The 23,338-nt window shown below is 36.7% G+C and overlaps 3 protein-coding genes and 1 long non-coding RNA gene across 4 annotated transcripts; 2 read left to right on the plus strand and 2 right to left on the minus strand.

Annotated features, from left to right (window-relative positions):
- Positions 1-12: 12 nt before the first annotated feature.
- Positions 13-1,780, plus strand: LOC124405004. The gene is made up of 2 exons (XR_006929044.1): positions 13-578; positions 1,641-1,780. It is a non-coding gene; the product is annotated as an uncharacterized LOC124405004 (long non-coding RNA).
- A 759-nt stretch (positions 1,781-2,539) lies between these two features.
- Positions 2,540-7,946, minus strand: LOC124404992 (G-protein coupled receptor Mth2-like). The gene is made up of 5 exons (XM_046879576.1): positions 7,208-7,946; positions 5,885-5,963; positions 5,342-5,478; positions 3,352-3,514; positions 2,540-2,919 (listed from the first exon to the last, which is right to left on the minus strand). Exons 1-5 carry the CDS (start codon positions 7,932-7,934, stop codon positions 2,661-2,663), a joined length of 1,365 nt encoding a protein of 454 aa, XP_046735532.1. The 5' UTR covers positions 7,935-7,946; the 3' UTR covers positions 2,540-2,660.
- Positions 7,947-9,372: 1,426 nt separating this feature from the next.
- Positions 9,373-11,345, plus strand: LOC124405000. Its single transcript, XM_046879589.1, has 2 exons — positions 9,373-9,487; positions 10,471-11,345. The coding sequence occupies exons 1-2, from the start codon at positions 9,476-9,478 to the stop codon at positions 10,780-10,782; spliced, it is 324 nt and encodes a 107-aa protein (XP_046735545.1). The 5' UTR covers positions 9,373-9,475; the 3' UTR covers positions 10,783-11,345.
- Positions 11,346-12,814: 1,469 nt separating this feature from the next.
- On the minus strand, positions 12,815-21,563 carry LOC124404664. The gene is made up of 9 exons (XM_046878997.1): positions 21,265-21,563; positions 20,162-20,385; positions 17,130-17,897; positions 16,362-16,716; positions 15,497-15,917; positions 15,021-15,280; positions 14,310-14,494; positions 13,368-13,526; positions 12,815-13,114 (listed from the first exon to the last, which is right to left on the minus strand). The coding sequence occupies exons 1-8, from the start codon at positions 21,361-21,363 to the stop codon at positions 13,463-13,465; spliced, it is 2,376 nt and encodes a 791-aa protein (XP_046734953.1). The 5' UTR covers positions 21,364-21,563; the 3' UTR covers positions 12,815-13,114; positions 13,368-13,462.
- Between the last annotated feature and the right edge of the window lie 1,775 nt (positions 21,564-23,338).

Genomic DNA, 23,338 nt, shown 5'->3' on the forward strand with positions numbered 1-23,338 from the left:
ATTCACATTCTTAGTAAATTCGTTCAAATTTATGAATTTTTTGAAAAATAATCCTTTCTGAGGAACAGGAATTACATTTTTTATAAGGTAAATCGTGTGGTCGATGCCTACAGTAATTTTATGAACGTGAATAATATATTGCGTGACGCTGCGTGTACCCATTATCAACGTAGATTATATGCACAAAATTATATAATTTATATATGTATATATATAACCTCGTCGAGCACAGCAATATGGAACTTCCAATTGAAAAAATAAAAGAAAAAAGGCAAAAAAAATAAAAAATAATAATAATAATAAATCAAAAATTTAAATAGATAAAAGTAATTTATTAATAATATACCCTGTACGGTAACAACTGTATTCCAAAATAGGGCCTGGGATATAGAAGTCACCTATGAGGGATTATAATTGTAAGTCTACAGAAAAGATATTCGACAGTTTGGACTATCCGGTAATCTCATTACCTATTTATTACTGGTAAAAAGTTTGCCGGATTCTGCAAACAGTTGTGAAATATAAGTATATGATTCAATACTTGCATAATATATATGATATATATATTATATATACACGTATAATATATATACAGAATATATAATATTAAAAATAAATACATACATATCAATGATTACTTTTGTAATTTTAAGCTTTACTTACCTATCGTGTCTAAGTGTAATAAATGTGTAAATACCGTTAGTTCTGTAAGCTTCAAGATCTGTGACGCGTATTGTGGAATTCTCATGTAACACTTGTTGTATCGTAAACATATCAAACGGAATTTAGAAATTAGTATTATCTATCAACTATACACACTTGCAACCTTGAACACTAGTATTAAGTTTATTTGATCCACGTTTCTTTCATTCGTTGTTTTTTCATAACTCACTGACAGTAAACTGCAAGTTAATCAACTATGCTCATAGTTTACGATTTATCATAGGCACTCTAATTTTTTATGGTAACCACAGCAAGCTTCTTTTTCTGAAATTTATTTCATCACACTTTGTTATATGTATTGTGTCATTTATATCAAGATTTTATTACGGTTTGCAAAATTATTTAATTTTATTAGTTTACTAGTGTTGTTAAAAAAACAAGTTACCTTGTACACATCGTCGAATATTCTTTAAGTTTCTGCTGCTTTTATCACCAGTTTCACATTTTTTCCTTTCATTTTACGTTGTTAATCGTATAAACTGATCATATAATTGAAGTGACATTTTGATTTGAATCTTTTTCTTTTCAAAAACCTCGATAATCCAGAGTGCTGCTACCAATGCAGCCACGACCAAGTGTGGAGGACTAGAAAATGAATATATAGATTGAATTTAACTTGGGTCTATTCAAGGTGCCATAGAATTTCTTTTCACAATATATACAGTGTTGTTGTGATAATATCACAGCTGCTACATTACTCGAAGTATCATATTCCTTGTAACACAGAGATTGTTTAATCGAAGTGTAAAACAACCAAAACCACATTCCTGTTACCGAAATACGTATAGTTTTTCGATGAATTTATCTATTGATTGTATGAAATTGTGTGCAATTTTGCATTCAGTATTCAATATCTTAGCTAAAATTACCAAATATATTTTGTTCCTTCGTATTAAAATAAGTGCAGAAATCACGAGAAATATAGTATATATATATATATATATACAATATACATATATGTATTGTTGTTTAGTCACATATTTAAGAATTATTTGCAATGCCTCTATATTTGTGTCTTGCGTTTTTAGTAAACAATACATTTATACAGAAAGATCAAGCATTTTATTCACCTGCCTTTACTATCCCGAAGATAATTTTAAGGATTATATATAATTCATATTTTCAAATTCGCATAACTAAAATTCAAGATAATTCAAACATTTTATATATATCAACACAATTTGAGCAAAATGAAAAAGTTACTAGCCAAGATAAAACACGCAGATTTACTTTAATTGGAAGTATGTATAATTTTTGATTATTAGCCATCTTCCTCCCACTGTTAACCTAAAAAAAATCTTACCCAGTTTAGAGATGATGGCATTCGAGAACAGGACAGGTAAGGCGATACGAATATTCTTTCGTTACGATTCACACCGTATTTATTATTCCAATAGTATAAAAATATAACACTTAACAACGCACAATTCCGACGTCTGAAATTATGAAGTCTTATTTGTACCCGAAACATCCCCGATGAAAATGCTGGCTAGTTGGATCAGTCGGGTCTGTATGATGATATTTATAGGATTTGAATAGATTCCTGTAAAGACCGGACCGATTTACTTTTCCGCCATTTTTACCAGGGATAAGCATGGCTAGAGTAATATGGCGGCCCACCGAGCGATCAGCTGATCGTTTCGCCTCGGTTTCAGCAAACTTACATCAATATAACGGGGCGGAAAAGTCAATGAAAAAGATCTAAATTAAGAAAACTTTTTCACAGAAATGTTGAAAAGATTTCAAGGTCGAATTTCATCAATATATCGAAATGAACTTTGGGCATAGAATTTGGCATAGAAATGGGATTAGTTAGAGATTTTGAAAAATCCTGAGAAAATATAAGAAGTTTTTGAAAATTTTTAAGAATAAACCTCATCATGGCGGTACGTCACGAATGTCAATTTATAGATACAAAAGCTCTTACTTTTTGGAAATCAATTCACTGTGGTATGTATTCGGTCAGATGGGAGAGAAGATTGAAGCTTGTGCACGGTCCGGGCATATAGTCTCCGGAGTGACCGTTTTACGTCGTCTTTCCATACGAATATAATGAACACCATTATGCACTGCGACATTTGAAGCACATCCATGAACACCGACATTTTGTAACTTAGACTGCGCCTCGTTACGGTCCCGGTTAACCAGATCATCGGTCCCCCCATCACTACGAAAAGCTTCAAATACAAGTTGAACCTAAAATGAAACGTAGAATTATTGGGATTGTCACTTTGCAATGCGTCATCTGGTGGAAAAAAATAAAACTAATGCAGCCAAGCTGACAGTTGACCGTTGACCGTGTTTTTTTCGCGTATGGATAGTGGAGCAGGTATATTATTGATTATATTTAATTAATTTATCTGACAAAAGTAATTTGAAAGCCCAAGAATATTGATTTGCCTTCATTAGAATTAAAAACTTAGGTTATGTGGTGATAATATGGCGCCGACAACAAAGCTCTGACGTCATGAGGACATTTTCCAATATCCAATGCTGATCATTTTCACGATTTAATTTCGTGCTTCAGGATTAAAAATTTCTAGCATTATTTTTTATAACGAAACACATATTTTTATCGCACAATTTTGACCTTCGAGTTCTATTTAGGGATTCTCTTGACGTACATACCATTGTACATTTTCTTGATGGTGTTTATTCACTCCATGGACCAGGTGTGATGTATCTTTTTTACGCCGGATTATTGTTATGGCTGTAGCAATATATAAACATGTGTTGCAAATGCCTGCTGCAACAATGGGCCCGACCAAAAAACACAGGACGACGGTTTTATCTGTAAAAGGTGCAGAAAATAGATTTGAAAAATTTTTGGTGCACATTATTAATTAATGTTATAACAATCCGGGGGAGACATTAGATTTCGAACATTTTTCGCAATGACTGTGGGTTGTATTTTTCGAATTTGGTCAACAAAGGTTGTGTACAAATCGCTATTACATTATTGCACGGAGGGAAAGGATCATGTGATTCAAATTCAAGATAACACGGCGTGAGTTCCTTGCCGTAATACGAATTTTCTATAAACAAGATCATCAAAAATCATGTCACTTATAGCTCTCCTGACTGAAAATTCAGCGGGTTTAACCCGACACTTCATGGGTAAAACCTGAAAACATTTTGTTGAATAGCCAGAGAAACCTGAATTGAGGCTGGGTGAATTCTTTTTGTTTATTTGTAGTCAATGACAATTTCGGTTACTCGAAACTTGGTATTAAGTCTTCTTCGTTTATAATCACTAGGTCTAATGACGAATTTATGTTACGGTTTCCGTAAATCCAAACCCGGCCGACTACCTAGTTTTACAAGTATTTCTGAAGCTACTTTTGTAGCGAGAAAATTCGCCACCTAGTGGCCGTTTATAGTACTATCATATTCACGATGAATATATTCTCTAGTTCTTCCAAAGCACGTGGTGTTTCTTTTACCTCGTAAAATGGCATTCAATTCATGTGAACCTTTTGTTGGCAAGATTCATGTACTTACTTTATTTAAAGTGCCTAATTGTTTCTTTTAACAAATATGCGACTCGGAGGAACAAGACATAACCTTCAAATGAAATGATATTTACTTCACTCAATTCCGGAAATACATCAGAAGGTTTACTCGAATCAACACTTCATTCGATCCCGACAGGAACGGCTGTTGTTGAATCAAGGAATTGACTTGACTAAATCATTTTGATAAACTAACTGAATCAAAATTTTTTAATTGACATCATCGTATTTAGAACAAATAAGGGATACCATATTGAAGTGAGTGCACTCCAACAAAATCTGTTTTCTTGGTTCAAGAATTCCTTCCTTTCCTTCCGTGTGTTAATTAAGAATCTGATCTCATAAACGGACCTGGAATAAGCAGGAAGTAAATTACAATATATCATACACACTTTGACTGTGAGTCTTAACTAGTGAGACTACTCAAATTGCATGACTTGCGGCATAATTGCTGCCAATTTTCGCTTCATTACTTGCGATCATTTTATGGATGCAAAACACACTACATAAGTGGAAGTAAAATTAGCTAATTTGCACACAACTCGTGATGTCTTGCTTGCAAATTGCATGCAATTTGCGAACATTTCGTTATTTGGGTTGATTATAAAAGCGATTTTTTAACGCACGTTTTACTCTACGATGACTCAATGTCACAAAATACGTAAAAACCCAACAACTGGTCTGATGTTTTGTGACCCTCGGGATTTGGAAAACGGCTAACCGTAATTTACGACACCTTTTTATCCTTTGTAATGAAATATCATCAAACTTTGGTTTTAATATCAAATATCAATTTTCTAAATAAGTTCAAATTTGACAAAAACATTTCGAAATTAAATACAAATATTATTTTACCTAAAAACTCGATTATAGTAATCACCTTCTACTTTTAAATTTTTCTAAAATGACGTCGATTTATCGCAGGATTTTATAAGGTCTAATTATTCATGTGTGTACTTTTTTGAAAAGACTTTTTCGAAAACACAGTAATCACCTCGTTGTCATGAAAAATTCATTCATTGTGACAAGATTCTTCTTACCAAATTATGAATCAATACACTGGGTATATGGGTGAAATAGAATGATAAACTTCAATATCAACTCACTGCGAACATTTCCGAACAACACAACGAAACAAAACATTATCATCGGGACACCAGGACCCAACCAAGCATAAGCCATATACCATCGCAGTCTTTTCCTTTCTCTTTCTTTGACATTGCTCGGAGGGGGCGCGAGGCTTCTAAAACAAAAAAAAATGCCGTAAGTTTTACAACGCCGATATCGATTTGCTGAACTTATTTTTAATAACGAAGTTCGTTACATCTTGACCATTTCGATTTCAATCTATTTGTTTCTGTTTAAATGTTGCAACGGTATGAATCCATATTAATGCGTGAATAGCACTTGGCTTTCATCATTTTCTCGTTGAATTTTGTTTATAATAATTCAAATTGCTTATATGAATCTATTTAAATCCTTGACGAAAAGTAATAAATATTTTCGTCGTTTGGCATGTAATTTTTTGGATTGAATTCTGGTTTCTTTAATAACTTTGGGACCGTTAAAGTGGATTCAACCGGATTAAATTTTCCCATTGCTTTCAGTTCTTTTCAATATTATTAATAACTCATTTACTGGGGCCTTACCGTAGCGTCCACCAAATGTCGAAGCTCATCACGTTCAGCCATAATGCACAAGTGAGGCAAAAATAGATTCCGAAGCATGCTGGAATTTTGAAAATTAAGGTGAGTAGGGTGAAGTGAATTACGAGAATGAGAAACTTATCAGATAGCGTGTAGAGAATATCTGAAAAACTTCATTTTTGTTCAAAGGACTTCAGTAAAGTGAAAAATGCTTAAAAACGAATCGAGAAAATATTAAACATGATTAAAGATTCATGAATTAGAAGTTGGAAAGTAAACAGAGAAAATTCAAGTGTTTACGAGAGAACGATTACTTCTCTGAAAAAATCTACAGCTGATTTCAACCCCACATTTTATGCAACCCTTACCCTGTTACATGGGGTCTTTCGTGCTCGCTTAATTTCTTGTTATGCGTATATCTTGTAAACTAAAAAACGCGCGATTTGCTTCCAAACGAATTAGTAAGTGAAAAAACTATTGAATTTCCAATTACACATTTCAAAGAACATGCATGCATTTTTTCAGAATTTTCGGAGCACTTAAAATAGCCAAAATAAGGGTAAGAAGCGAAAGACTCCATGTGACAGCCAACGTATACTGAAAACCATGTGACAGGGTAAGGGTTAAAATAGGATTTAGAATCTTTGAAAAATTCAGAAATTCCTTTGGAATCCACAATTGCGGGACATATCATTTCGATTTTTGGCGGGAAATTTTCACCAGAATGGCCTGAGGTGAGTTTTACGATAACGCCTGAACGTCGTAAATAATAATACAACAGATTTTCTTTCTGACATCTCAAACAAATGGCAGTTGTTACAGATATCGGTTAGAATTTGAAATGAATTACAAAACGTTACAAGCAGTATTCAAAAAACTAATAACTCCCTTGCCATAAATTATTTTCGGAAACTTGTATTTGCACGAACTAACTCAGAAGACAAATTTCTCAAGTTTCTCAGTATTTCTACGCAAAACCATCACAAAATAAATAGAAACGCGAGAAATCCAACCTTACCAGATGAGAGTCAGAAATTGAAGTTCCGCAAAAAGTATAGATAAGTTTTATTTTGAATAGAATGTTTTTCAGATTTTCAATACAAAATGTATTTCGAAAAGAATCTGAGTTCATTCCGGGACCTGGAATATTTTGAAATAGTTCAAACATCGTCTGACTAGTTTGAATTTTCCATAAAAATAATATTTATTTTTCTCCGAACTGTCCGAAGACACGATGAATATTCTGGAGAAACTATTAAAGAATGAAAAATCTAATTTCTTTCACCAGGGTCAACTATACATGTATATCAGCATGGAATCAATCACCGTAAATTATTTCCGTGCAGGTTTTCAGATCGGTTATTAGCTTGAGCGGAGTCTGTGCGATGATTATGCATCCGATGTAGGATGCCAAGTACAGTCGGAAAATGAGTCCATGGAGGTTCCTGAGCTCCGGGACGATGGTGTAAACGACGAAGGTCGCCGAGGCGAAGAAGGCGCAAACAACGCACCCGATGATCCACGGCAAACTCTGCGGTTTCCACGCACGACAGAGCTTCGCCGAGAAAAACGACGATCCGACGTCGCGATACAGGCAGTACATTCCAACGTCGATAGTTTTGTTGCCATCCGACAGGCGCAGCGAGCCGTTTCCGAGCAAACTGAACGCCGTCGAACCTAGGAAGTTCGCAGATTCAGGACCGCAAGGATCAAGATTGAAGGGATGGAGCTGATCCAGCCTCGTTTCACCGTGCGAATAAAAAAAGTCTGTCAAATTTGGACTCGAATTGTCCTCAACGCAGCTGCCACTCTCACTTTTCGCCTGTCCCAAAGGGCAGCAGAGTGGCAAGCAGGTTTTCACGTTGCATAAACAGTTGAGCATCGTGTCGTTTTCAAAACGCGTTCCATTTTCCGCTGGAAATTCTCCCGCCTCTTCGCTACGGTTCACAACCGTCGCTGTCGGACACCGTTTCAAATATCCGTCTACTGCGAATTTTCCCGGTAAAAAATTCGCGGCCAATATCACGAGCAGCAATCCTCTCCTCACGGCCATGTCGAGGCGCGGTTCTTGCCACACTGTAGACACCAGGATTACCTACATCTATACGGGAATTTCCCGATCCCCACCAAGGCTTCTCTCATGTGTATTTCGCATTTTAAGTCTAGAAATGCCGATTTGTGGTGTAATCGTGAATCATGCGGGTATGCGGCAAATCATCTTGTCAGGTTATTCCATGATGGAAAAAATGTATACCTGATTATTGTTGCTTTCTTTTTACAAAATTCTGGTGTGAAAAAGGTGTCACTGCCTACAGCTTTGGCGATTCGAATCTTTATATTCATCACCACGCGGTCGTTGAAGCATTTCCAGTAAACACTCGCTGAAATTATCGGTACAATATTTTTATAGAGCCTTTTCTAATCGACATGAATAACGAACTGTGTGCAGTATGAAACGAAAAAGTAAGTAATCTACGCGTGTTGATCTAGGAACATGCCTTTCACTGTTCCGCTAGTGAGTTCTCGGTGTGAACGTCCATGGGCAAAAAACATCAAGTTTTTTCCGCAAATGTAACCTGTAATTTTATTGTATTTATTCATAGCAATGAGCGTAGGTTGACGAGTTGATGCGTAGTCCTTGAGGTGAATTATACTGCGTATTTCTAAGAAATATTCTTGGAAAACCCGTCTTGGACCAAAGTTCACATCAATATCACTCAGAATTACCGGACCGACTGGTTATAACGATCGGTGATTTATATCCTCGGGCTAGATAGAAATCGGCTGCTGCAACATAATAATCTCAGGATTATTTATAGAATTACCGAACACCCTGTTACGAATAATTAATCACTCCCGCGGCACGGGTTTTTATTTGCAACGGTGACGAAGTTTCATTTTCGGCATACGGAGAATATATTTTTATTCAGCTTTCAGGAAACGTTTTGAAAAAATTATACTGACGGCTGTTTAAAAACAAAAAAAAAACTTTCCAATTATTTTTAACATTAGAGATAATTAATAATAAATTTTATAAATCATATTGTTGCAGAAATAGTAAATTTACGTGAACTGACTTTGTTCGACTCCAATAAATTTATTCAAAACAATCAGTAATTCTATTTAAAAGCAATTAATTAAGCTAATGGATTTGCCATCCGTGCACAAGAGAATTGTTTATATTGCTTTGAAACCGAAATCGGGTAATGCAAAACTATTGACCCCAGAGAAAGTGTCTTGAGAATATATAGTCGATCATAGTTTTCTCTCACCCAATGTCATAGCAGATAAATAGTACATTTCATACTCATCATAATACAACGTTTTCTTAGCAATGGGTTCGACGGTTTCCGTTCCGCGGCCACGAATGAACCGCACAATAAGAGAGAAGCCGAGAAGCCTATAGTAATTAGAAAAAAACCTTTGTCAATAAAAAGCTGCCGCAGTTCCAATAAGTGTGCTGCTTTTCACTCTTCATTCTTCACTTACTTCAACGTCCCTGTTTATTCCATTGAGAAAGCTAGTCCAGCCTACGAAATTGCTATAAAATGTCAGTGATTTAACAAATTTCTTCATTGTTCCTTCAACACCGAGATGAATTCACTGGTAAATATTTAACCAATTTTATAAAACTTCATCATAATAACTGTAATATATTTTGGAAATAATCTTCAACTAGAATTTAAAGCTATTCAGTAAATATTGTCATAAATCAGATCAGATTTTTGGACTGCAATACATTATATATTTTGGATGTGAATTTTTTTGCACTCAAACTTTTTTTTAAACTGCACTATTTAGGCATTTTTTTTTACCTCTCTAGAAACTTCTTGCAATCAACTTACTGGATAATACAATTGCAAAAAAATTCAACACATTCAGAGGTTTGATAATGATTTCACGAAAAATTTGAGCTATATTCAAAGTTTCGATCAAGAAATCGATATTAACGTTGTAACATTTTTTTTAGAAATAAATTAACCAGACCAATATCTATAGGTGATAAAAAATAGATGAAAGATTTTGTGAAGAAAATTTTAATGATATTTTTGACAAAGTTTCGATTCTCCAGTGATTTACGTGAAACTGACAGTGCCTGAAAACTTTTGATTCGTGAAACCTCTACTAAACTTCTGGAACTGTTCCAATTGATTTTACAAGGAAATTTTTTTTCATAATCCCTTAATAATTCTCTTAAATTTTGACAAGTTTATGGAAAATTTCGCTAGTTCTTGCAAACGTCCGAGCAACTTTTTCCAACAGAAAATATGCTGGACACCTAAATTCAGAATTTTAAAAATGTGTGATGCTAAATGAAATTGCAAAGAAACGTTCCCCGATTTTCACGTCTAGCTCGACCGGGTCCAAAACAGGAATAAAAAAAAAACTCTCTTATTTAATCTTTCTTAAATTTCCTACAAAGAATTTGATTTCTTTCTAGAAAACCTGTACAATTTCTTGAAAACTCTCAGACATTGTCAGAATAATTGAAACGGTTTTCAGAAATATTACAAAAGTTTTTTTAGAACCGTAGAAAAAAGCAATAAATTTTTAGAATTTTTGGTCCTAAGGATGGTAATCGGTTTCAGCTCTTCACTCTAATTCTGCTGGTCGATGCCGGCCATCTCATCGCCGGCAGGTCAAGGTTCCTGGCGATCCCCCTTGACGACGTAAAGATAATCGAACTGACCTCTGGGATATCTTCTTTTATGCCGCGAGTGGCACGCAGCGCCGACGCCTACGTCCCTGTGGCCGTCGCGACGCTCCATAACGAGGAGGTCGAGCCAACTCCTAGGATCGAACGGGCGGCTGCTCACTACCTGGATTACGTCGATTTCGGTGGGCACACCGGAGAAAATGGCGCCTTTGGTTGGTACGCGGACTTCCCGGCGCATCAGTAACTAAATCATGATACATCGGAAATTCGGAATCTCTGGAAAGATGCTTCGTATTTAGTTATAAATTTCGACTTTTGACGCAGATTTTACTTATTCTAAACTCAGTGTAACAAAAAAAAAGTGCAACCATTTGCACGCCATTTTCAGTCTCTTTGTAGTCGCATAATTCAGCTAAAACTGAGGCCAAAACGATCAGCTGATCGCCTGGTGCGACGCCATGTTTGGTAGCGCTCACACTTTCAGTCTTGCCAATAGTGCAGATCTTTCTATTCAATTACGTTTGACACAAGTGATGCACGTTTGGACTTGACAAATTTTCAACTTTTTTGGATATTGTGAACGTTGATTCGTCGCGCTGTAGGTATAATAATAGTTTATTATTGTTAACATCATGGTACGCAGAGTAATTACAATTTACAATGAAATAAATATAGTGACATCCAACAACAGTGATCTTTCTCGATTGACATTTAAACATCATTATGCGTATTGTATACTACATATATATAGGTATACCTATATATTATCATTATTTTCTTTACTTCAACTGATTTTATCGATATTTTCTTTTTGGTACTAGTTTCTTTTGGTTGAATATATGTATACTCCATCTATTATTAAACTCTAAACTAAGATTAAGATATACCAAAAAGACAATATATTCGAATAAACATTCGTATAATTTAAACGTAGATATTTACAACTATGTATATAATATATTATCTACATATATCAATGTACTGTAGTTAAAGACTGTATATTGTTATGATCATTATTAATTATAATTCTTGTCATATAACATATAATATGTTTATTATATGCATATGGTAATAATAATTCCGCTATATTATTGACTCCGTATTGGATACATCATTGCCCTTCAACGTCGTTATTCAAATTTTATTTTCATTGATCTAACAAATACCTTCAATTTAGGTACACAAAGACTTATCTACAATATAGTTTCAGATATTCATATTAATTATTTTGTACATATTATATACTACATAGATCTAGATTGTGATGGGCATGGGACACACGTATAGAACCATCTAACAAAATTTTTAAGATAGTGACGATCGATCAATCATCAAGTATATACTGCGGAGGAAAATCAATCAAGTGTAAGATTTACTTGATTAGTACACGCAGCTCTCTGAAATATTTTACAATTTTTTTGGCCGCCCTTGGTCTTGGAAGATTTGCGACATACTTCTGATTATATACACATAAATTTTATTCATATAAATCTATATACCATTGTAGGTATATTTATAATTTTTTATCTTGTATAGTTTGATTATTTCATATTCAGCAATTTCTTTATCATTTCGACAATTTTTGTGTATATATATATATATATATATATATATATATATGTATACACACACGTTTTATATACACGTAATATTCGTTTTATACATTAAGATTTATATTATGGATTAGTATTTTAAAACCGGACACACCTTTGGATCTCGGGTTTCTGAAATATGTTTGTATTGAATGATTCACAACTCATGATTAGAAAATACATGATGCGTAAACATATTATGATGTCGATATAATATTAATAAATATTGATTGGATTCCAAGCACCTTTCAAGCGATTATATGGAGGACAAATGGCTTCCAGCAGAAATAAGGCAACGCATGAAAAACAATGATGACCATATTATTTAACCTCAAGATCAAGCATTTAAGATTTCAGAACGCAATTTGCATAGATATTAAAAATGCTTTTTCAAGTAAAACGTACAGGTTTCGTACACAAGCAGATAAAATTTTTACGGAAAAATACATGCGAAATATTCTTTATACCTAATTATAAATTGTTCCATTTTTCTATCACACTTTCGCAATATTAATGTTCAAAAATATTGAGATATTTGGAAGTCTCGCAAGACAATGAACAATTTGCAAAACATTTCGATTTTTATGGCCCTTTGTGTCCGTGACAAACAAGAAATGTAGTATAACCGAACGAAAGGAAAATACTTATGGCAACATACACTTAACACTGAACACGTATTATCTCCTTATATTTCCGTAGATATATGCTTGGCGTAAATATGGTTCCGACTATTTTCGAACAAAATTCTGGAAGACTCTTACAAACACTAAACAAGTTTTGTGAGCTGCGATGACGATCAGATTACTTCCACGTAATTCGAACACTTTCAGAAATTTTATGAAACATTTTTCAGATTCTTGATCAGAAATAGTCGATAATCTTTGTTAAACTTCGCTAACGTCACCTTTGTCAAGATTTGAGCTGAGATTTGAGTACGGCATCTATATACTCCAAAGTCGTTGATTCGGTAGAAATACAACCCATTTGCAAAAAACCGTTCCATTCCCTTTTAATTGGCGTTAATAAAGTACTAATAATTCGCACGAGTCACCTACTGAAACTGTCATTATGATCTCATCAAGGTTCGACTTATGTTTCCACAGTTATTTAGCGTGCATATTGATTGACGACCATTTCTCAAAGTTTACCATGTTACGGTTCCTTTCTGACGCCATATTAAGTAAGGTATGAAAATATCGTACAGAAATTCTACAGAGGACAGTATTTTACGACGTACCTGATTTAGCGACTTCACATTGTGTATTGAGACAGCAATATTTTTGGCGTAATCACAGCTGATGGCGTTGGTTGACTCGCGCATAGTGCCCCGTGTCAAGTGGTGCACCAAGCCATAACGACCTTCTTGAAGGGAACGAATACTGCTCGCCCAGAGTCACTGAAAAGTTTAATGGAAGAGGTTAGGTCGTTCCAATCACGTGAATTGTAACCAGAAAAATTTCAGACGCCAATCTATTGGGGTCAAAAGGATAAGCCCGTCTCCTGAAACAATATGGCGGTGCACCGAGCGATCAGCTGATCGTCTCAACTCCGATTTTGGCGAAAATTAAATTAAAGCCAGCCATAATGAAATGGTAGTGCGGTCTAGTCCTGAAATCTAGACTAACAGTCGCATCCATCGTCTGGTGGGACAGCACCATGGTTGAAACCGTAAAAGGACTTTTGTGCGAAACTTAAGATGCTTCATCCTGAGGTGCATCACGGTGCCTAGTATATTCCGAACGACTGATAAATACGAATGCTGTGAATGGAGGAAATCGATTACCTCTTATGTACCTCTTTGGTAAGAAATACTGGATTACCCTGGCGAGCAGGAACGCCAGAGTTATCCGCATAACTTACCTACCCGCCAATGGTATCATCTGGTAGACAGACGAATTCAGGGAGGAGGCGGGGGGGGGGGGGGGGGGGGGGAATTTTGGCCCTGGAGTATACTTCCGTAACGGAGGGAAGGGTTACATCCTTCCAGAGGGATTCTACACTACAGTGCAGCAAGCCAAGCTGATTGCAATAATCAATTGCTTACTTTGAACAAGCAAAGTCTACGATGAGGAACACTTATTCATCTGCTCGGTCAGCAAGTCCGGAAATTTTTGTATATGCTACTAGACTAAAGGTTGTGGGAAATCATTCAGCGTGCAACGAGATTATTTTAACCTACCAGTCGAAGAAACGGCGGCCATGAAAGGTACCGTCAGATGAGCCGCTATCCGTTGGCAGTTCGACACCAACGTGAAGATCTTGTCGACCCGGTACTGGGCCCACGTATCGCACCCTTCCTTGGAGAACTCGACCTTCCGGCGATATGACTTTGACGAGATGATTAAGCTTCAAGTCTCGTGGAATCTGTTGAGGTATCAGGTGTTATTATCATTGGTATTGAAAATAGCGAAAGATACCATCTGTTAGTAAAAAATCGAAGTTGTATTTGGAAATAAAATTAATTTTTGACCGATATTCTGCTCTATGTTAACTCGATACAACGAAACAAAAGTGTAACCACTTGCACGGAATTTTCTGTTCCTTTAAACGTATGCAGTTTTGCTAAAAGCGAGGTTGAGTGAATCAGCTGATCGCCCAGTGCAACGCCATGCTGCTTTAACCGCATGAAAATACTGGATTCTAACTCCCCTGAGGGAAAATCATCCATGAAAATTTTTAAAAATATTGCTAAGAATTTGCTCAACATATGAATTTTCGACGGTTTGTTAGATTTTCTGAAAACACTTTGATAAATTTTTATAATTTCTGGAAGATTTCCAAAAATCTTTCAACTTTCACGCAGGCAATTAATTTCGACTAATTTGTGGTAAAACCTCGACATTTTTTGACTAAAAAGCTTTCAAGGTTATATAGTTTTAATGATATTTACCTTCGGTAAGTACGGCCGAGCATCTTGAGGGGGATTCCATTCTCGAAGAAGATCAGGCTCTGAGTGTCGACGGGTTCTTCGTCGTCTTGTGGCTGTGTGACGGAAATATTCGGGTCCGGTAATCGTCAGCATCGAATCAATGCTTCGCCTAAGATAGTCTTCTGCTTCGTCGATCAACGATTCTGTCGAATCACCACTATTTTCAGCACCGATAGAGTCTGAACAAAGATTAGGAAGGCTACCTCTCGTTGCTGGACAGTCTAGAATAAAAACAAGCAATAAATCAATGCAAAAACGTGGGATTTAACTACACAGTAGAAGAACCGCACAACAAAGTTATTCGTGTCAAGTAGACTAAACTGTACAGGAGAGCAATATTAACACATTCATTTCTGCATATATACTCGCATACTTTTGACAAAATAGTTTTCATGGATCCACTGTTCCCGGGGACAAAATACAAAGTAAAGAATTACCTTGGAATGTGACCTTAGACCGTGTCCTCTTTGGTGGATTCTTGGAAGCCGTGCGAGAGGATGAGGCCCCAGAAATCAGTGGCGGATGAATATGAGTCGGCGAAGATGGCATCGATGACCAAGTTGGCCGTGGAGTCGATGTGGCGACGGGTATCCGCCAGGTGTCAAATGAGGCTGCCGTTGCTCTCCAAGAATGTCTTCGCGAGGATCCAACGGTAACTTCGAGACCGGGTGATGGTATCGACGTTAATGAGCCACGGTAGCGGGACGAATAAAGATCGGTCGACAATCGGCAGTCGCATGGACTAGGAAGTCCGGTCCCCGAATGACACCGGGGCCAATAACCCGCCAAGGAGCCCAAGGATTCCCGCCGGTGAACCTCCGGGGTTCTGGGACCACATCCTCGGGCGTTTAGGCAAGTCTGTCGAAAATCAAAGACCCGATTTCAGTGTTCCTAGTTCTTTTCAATCCAGAAGTCAATCTCACGAAACAGAATGATATTTCGGCAAACGCTTAATCTTATGTTTTGAAAAAAATTGTCTTTTTCAATAGAAGTTTAGTGTCAAGATTCTGTTATTCAGTATAAAACGTGCCAATTCACAAAACATTTCAGAGATTTGTAGCAAGTTGAAGTGAAATGCAAAGTCAAATCAAAAGGATAGATGATGATATTTGATTTTTTTGAAATTGTTGATTCGGAATTTTATGAACGTCTGATTGTACCTGAATTACATCACATGAAATTTGGTGACCATTCCAAAAAAATTGAAATCACAAAAGTTTTTATACTTTTTCGAATAATTTCATAGAAAACTAGTTGAAAAAAAATAAATGCTGTTGGATGATGTGAGGTATTTTTTGCTACCTGAGCATGGGGATCGTGACAGAGATGATCAGCGCTTCTCGACAATTCGGGTACCATGCTGGTGAAACTGATGTCAGAAAGCATGACTCGCCGAGCCTCTCTTGTTTTGTCCGATAGCCTGAGCCTCCCAGGAATGCCAGCAGGCAGCGCAAATTTACTCGGCAAAGTTGTAAATGCATGTGCAACTTTGTGAGCTAAGTAGCTTTCGGATCTCCACTGCGCTGGAAGTGCCGAAATATCGGTTTGGACTCCTGATTCACGACGGCTTCCTCCACCATTCCGATCCATCACTGGGCGAAGAGGCGTCGCACTCTTTCGACGTCCCGTTGCCAAGGCTTCACGATGTATGATTGGTCTGTAAAAAAAGTTGAGGATTCTGGTCACCATAAAAATTCGTATTTTGCATTTGGGCATGGATTGGGTCAGTAGATAAGACGGGAGTGTTAGAGATCCGTAAATTCACACGATGAATTTCAAACAAGGAAAAGGACTTGGCAGCTTCATTCTATAGTTACTCTGGACAAAAACACTAGAAAACATTTTCATGTAACGCAGAAATAAAGATATGGAACAAATTCTACGAAATCGAAAATGAAACGAAAACGAAAATGAAATGGAGTGTTTTTGTTCAGAACTGCGTTTGTTTTGTTCAGAAAAACAGCCAAGCCCCGAGAAATACACTTGTGCAAGGGATTTCTCGAGTCGCTGCTTCCAAGTCTGAAGTTAAATTTCTTCATAAAAAAGTGAGCTTTTTATCTTTTCACGAACCTGTAGGCAGTCGGAGGGGCCGCTAGAGTATTTCTCCGAGCAGCGTATCTAGCAGGATCTGGTTCTTCAAGAACGCCGCACTTGCTGATGTCGGTTTCAACGAGTACCGAGCATTGGGACCATATTTTGTTAAGCCTGGCACCAGACCCCTCGTCGAAGCGATCAACACTCTCTTCGCGATCGATGCTCGAGCTTTGGGATGAAACAGCCTCCTCGACCGACGAGCTTGTCTTGTCACCGTTGACCAGAGACTCGGGATCGGATGTCTTCGTGTACTTCAGAAGCACCGGTAGTCCGTCAGGTTGGCGATTGCGGAGAACAGGCCAAGCCTCATTTTCCGTGATCGATACTAGATCTTCTTGCAGACCGACTTCTCTTGTTTCGTCGGTTGTGAAGATTAGCTCGATATCGTCAAGCTCCTCAGAATCGTTCTCCGATTCTCCGGACGGTTTGAGGTGCGCCGACATCTCTTCATAGTCAGGATTACTGTCGGTGTTTCCCGGATTGTCACCGAACACCGAATTTTCTCCATCGGAGTTCGACTTCAGGCTCAACTCCTCTTGTTCACCCTCTGCGGACGGTTCAAGGTGCCCAAAATCGGTATCATGAACTCGCTGCAGCGATTCTTCACCGCCTCTTTCATTCTCTTGCAGCCGCGATGGTGTTTCCTTCTTCGTATCATCTCTACCGATCTCCATTTTGTCTTTCGATTCGCTCATCAGCGGACTCCGGTTTTTGGCAGGCACCGCAGTAGATCTGAAAATCAAAATTCATATGGATGAAGAATTATGATACCAAGACAACTAATTTACAGTCATATCCCGAAGAATTTCTTTGCATTATTTTGTGGTCTATGTATTCTGAAAAGGAAAGTATCAAATAGCCTCAAATATCGAGCTTTTGATGTGTAGTAGTTTTATCCGAAAGTCCTTCCATTGTTTAACTTTAATAGGCTAGGTTGTCTAAATATGCACTTATACTATTGCTCTCCTGTAATTCCGGAGCTTACACTTGAATCTACGAAACCCAATTATCGAAACTTCATCAGAGAGATTATGTTTGTCACGGGATTTCACTCATGAAACTGCTAATATGATAAAAATTCTTAAGTGAAAAAAGAGCCGTCAGATGAAACTTCATATCATAGGTTTCATATTTCAGATCACAGAAGCAACCATTATGGGAGTTTGAGCAGAGCCCATGATCCAGAGGCCCGATATTTCCCTAGTGAATTTGAAAATGGACGAGCAAAGAACTGTATCCGGTGGTTGGAAAATAGGAATAATGTTTCAGAAGCATTATAAGTGATACCCATCAATTTTGCACCCTAGTCTTCGTGATTTCTGAAAGGTTCGTGGTGCGGGCGCAAGTATTGCTACGCCTCCGCAGTCATTTTCGCGATCCACGACCATCTCGCGGTTCTTCGTACAGCATCCGACCGAATCAATACCGCGTTGAGGCGAGTGGGGATGTTGGTTTGACGGATGTAGAGAGACACTTTTTCACAATTGTGCATGATTGGTCAAAATACTATATGAGCTTTGTCTGAATACGTCTGGTTCGAAAAAGAAAAACAAGCCCTAAAAATCTGTTTATAAAATTTTGTTCGCAATGAATATTCAGAAAAATGATGATACAGCTAGCAAAAATTGGCTACAAATGAAGATTGAAATGTTAAATTCAAAATGTTTTTACCGGAATTGGAACCTTTTTTTGTAGCTTGATATCCTTACAGATACAATCATTCTAGTACTGACGAAATTTTAGGGGATTAACGATAAGTTTAAGAGACTTCATGGCACTTCAAATGAATTCACGTGACTTCATAAAATCGAAAAATTTCAATTCAAGTCAAGTTACTTCAATTGACTTCAAAACTTTTAAAATAAATTCAAATAACTTGAAGTGACTCCGTGTGTGAATTCATCTGACTTCTAGTGAATTTCTACTTTACTTCGTGCAGTTCTAAAACTTGAATTGTATTCAAATAACTTCAAATGACTCTAAGCTTCTTCATGGCAATTCAAATGACTGCAAACGCCTTCGAGTGACTTCACGTAAATTCAAATAACTTCAATTATTGACTTCGTGAATTAGGAAAGACTTGAAATGACTTCGTGTAAATTCCTGTAACTGACGTCAAGTTGATCACCAGTGATTTTAAATGACTTTTTGTCAAGTGAACCGAACCTGACTTGAAATACTATCAAGCCCCCGATGCAGATAGTCCTCATTCAATGGATGCGTATTATCAAAATCACGGAGCGCATTTTCATTGTTCAAATCTACAACGCAATTGTATAATAATGGGACATTGGCAATAAACAATTCCAGTGTAAGGTACGTGTATGTACATATACAACATCGGAAATGAATTGATTATAGTGTCGTTTGCCGAACATATAAGGTACGCGATTGGTAGGCCGCAGACATTACTATGCTGCGCGTGTGAATTTGTAGGCACGATATGCCTATTGCCATGACTGTATTTATGTGCGTAAATATATTTCGAAGTAGATACTAAACTACCGATTATTCAATGTTTCCGACTGTTCTTGGACAAGTATTTAGAAAAAATTGTAGGCAAATAGTTGATTATCTCTGATTTTATTCTAATTAGTTTCACGTAATTCGAACATTTTTACAGATTTTATGTAAAGATTTCACAGGGATCTTAAATATTCTTTCAGAATTGCTTTGAAAAGACTGAAATTATGAGTGAGAACATTGGCGAGAAATTGAAATAGAAATTTATATCACAAACTTTCTTGAAAATCTTTTGTGAAAAATTGGCAGCCTCAATGGATGATAAGTATTATCCTAATGATTTAAAAAAAAAAACTTTTACGTTCGTATGAAATTTTTGGAAGCGATCGAATGTAGTCAAAACTTGATCAGAATATAATCTAAGTTTGTTAGATTGGTTCAAAGTTTTATAATCTTTCGATACTTTGCTGGCAAATAGTGAAGAATATTTTTCAGCCAGAATACAAGTATAAAAAAGTAGGGAATATTTTCAAATAAAGACTTACCGTTTGTTTAAGTCGGGCGTCGTCGTAATGACTCTATTTTCTTCGGCATCCTGAAAACTTTTTTTCCTTCCGTCGAGTATTTTTCTACGCAAGACGTGATTTTCTATTGCGAGACGTTCTACCGTGTCAAGGTAACTCTCACCGCTAAAATCGCCTACGGACTCTTTCAGACGCCGGAGTTCTTCTCTGGACGAGTCGAGGGCTGTTCTTAAGGAGACGACGCTCTGCCAAAAAAACGCAATTTTCAAACACCCCTAATATCCTGGATTTTAGTATTAAATGTACTTGCTATCACTCGTGAATTAAAATATGTAATCTGCGTTGTATTTGCAATTGTTTGTAAAATAGTGAATAATTTTAACGATTTTTTTTCCCTATGGCATAATTAATGTTTAAATTAATAGAATTTTGCAAGGATATTTCAAGTTATCGATTACATTTCTAATTAAGTCATAACTGTTGAATTTTTCATTGCTTCTATGACTTGTGATTGAACTGTCAACACATTACTTTTTTTTAACATCCGTGTAACTGTACTTAGGCCACAAACATATATTTTATACTTTATTATTTTATTTGAAATGCACTTGATCTGCCAAGAAAAATTCTAGGCAAATTGTTTTTCGTTAATATTTTTAAATAACGTAGAGTTTTGTAGATTTCCATCTGGCTTTAGATTCGTTATCCTGTAATCATTTTCTACAGTAAGGCTATACTAATTGATCGAACTTCAATTCAAGCTATTTATACGTGGGAACAGAATGTGTCAAAAAGTTACGAAGAGTATAAACTTTTCTCTAATGCTTCACAAAATTTTCTAAAACATCCTTATTCAAAATCAGCGGTGTTGACTGATTTTCTACCAATAAAAAAAAAATTAATTGCACATTCCCCCTGACCGCAATTTCTTGCACAAAAGAAAAAAACTCCGAAACACCTAAAAACTATCAATAAAAATCCTTCGAATTTAATTTAAATCAGATAGAACAAATTATTCTGTATTTCCCTGGCGAAAAATGTTTCCAGCTCAGTTCAGTGAAATCAATTTCTACTACTTATGCTAAATAGAAAATAAACAAAAAATGAAGAAAAGGAACACCAACCTGATGCAAAGCTCTGACTACATCGAGGCCGGGGATCCCCGGGGTTGGAAGAACGAGCTGCAGCCCCTGCGACAGCTGACTGGTTGGAGCAGCCTCCATAACTCCCCACCCAATATTTCCGAAAAGTCACTCACTCCAACAGATATCATGCCGAATAATCTTCTCTTAACATTCACCCTGCAGCCCGATTTGTAATTTGACCAAAAGAAACTTCGGATCTCGTGTAAAACGTCACGTTTAACCGTAATTACTCATTTCCTCTGGGATATGTTTCAGTATCAATTAAATCAACGTTTGTCACCATCCACACGTACAGACAAAACGAAAAAACAAGGATATTTTTTTATTGAAAAATAGATAATCAACACTCGCGGTTAAGAATTCAAAATTGAAATATCGGTATTTTTATTTGTTCATTTTTCTCGTATTATACGGGACACCGACACACTTTCGTAGTTTAGAATACCTGATTCAATGAATATAGTTATAATCTAGACTATATTTACCCGCTCATCGATACCAGCTGCGTGTCGAGTAAATATGGGCAGGGGGAAAACGTGAGTTTGTTTTATCCCTGAATGTATAAAGCTTGCACTGTGGCGAGAAGCGAGGTGCGAGGAATTACCGCCTCTTGTTTCATTAGCTCGGTCCGTTCGTCGCGTGTCTAGAAAACAGTTAATTCTACGTCGATAGCGAAGCGCGGGCATTACGCCAACTATCTCATCTTGTGTACCTTTTCTACACACACACACAGAGACAATTGTACTGACTTTGAGTAAAAACAAGTAGTGCAAATTGAAGAAACGGTGAAATGAGAACAAAATTGGCTTTGAGTCAGTGATTATGATCAGGAAAGATCGCAAAACAATATAATTAGCAGATTTCAATACAAGTGAATTCTTTGAAATTCAAATATAAGTATCTATATTCCATTTTCGATAAACCACCACTTTGTTATAATATTAACTGAAATGCGTGTTATGGTTGAATCTTGTCAATGTAATATTAGTCTTCAATTGTCACACGCTAAGCATTCACTAAACATTCGTTCATTTTTTAATTTAGAATTTAGAATGGGTGAACCAGTTGATTTGAAAATCGCGTGTTCCATCAATAAAAGTATGTTGCATGGGAATAAGAGAACGGGATAGTCAGCTAGCAGCTGTCGAAATGGATGTGGAAATTGTTGTAAACTGAAATGAAAAACGACGTGCGGCTGGATGATGGTTGAGTGAATTCAACTTTGTTTTGTGATCACACGGCGAGAGAGAGGTTCCAGTTGTAACGGTTTGTAATTTAACCCACTTGAAACGTTTTGTTCCGTTGTTTATACCGAATGAAATTCACGGTGCAATTATTGTCGGGGTTGAGGAGGAGGAATATTGATTGGTACGAAACAGTCGGGAGCCAGACGCGTACTGTACCACGAGAATGGAGGGCCACTATACCTTACTCGAAACCTCGCTATGACGTGCAGAGCGCACGCATGTGTGTTGAGCCATAAGCAGAGTTGCATTAAGAGAATACCATAGTCCATCTTTACCGACTGAGTGAAATGTCATTTTTTTACAATTATCAGAGCTTAGCATCACTAGCGCGAAAAAATCACACCTGGTGCAATTATACATGGAATGCCTAACACAATTATGCAGCAAAATTTTTGGACTCATTTCACAGTAATGCCAGAAAATGTTATCTTGTGATTGAGTTATGTGTGACTAAATGCAGGAATACGAGTTCATGAAATTTTAGGAATATTTTCGCAACAGTGTGCGTAAAATTCAATTGTACACCTGGTTATTCGGGGTGTAAAACGCTATATCCAAAGCACTATCTAAACTTGAGCCTATTGCATTTAGTTTTTATTCTATCAACGGAAAATAAGAATCAAATGACTCGGTCGATAAAGGTAGAGCTGCTATATGGGCTTAAGCTTACATGCCTGCGATTAAAACGGTTGTTTGTTATTGCGTAGTGTGTTTCCACGTTGTTGAATTATTATTCGTCACTGCAAGTTTTAGTTGACATATCCGAAGTTACGCGTTTCGCAGTGTTTCGGTTTTCGCGGATTTTC

This window comes from Diprion similis, chromosome 3 (genome assembly GCF_021155765.1).
Source record: "Diprion similis isolate iyDipSimi1 chromosome 3, iyDipSimi1.1, whole genome shotgun sequence".
In the NCBI taxonomy this organism is placed as follows: Eukaryota; Metazoa; Arthropoda; class Insecta; order Hymenoptera; family Diprionidae; genus Diprion; species Diprion similis.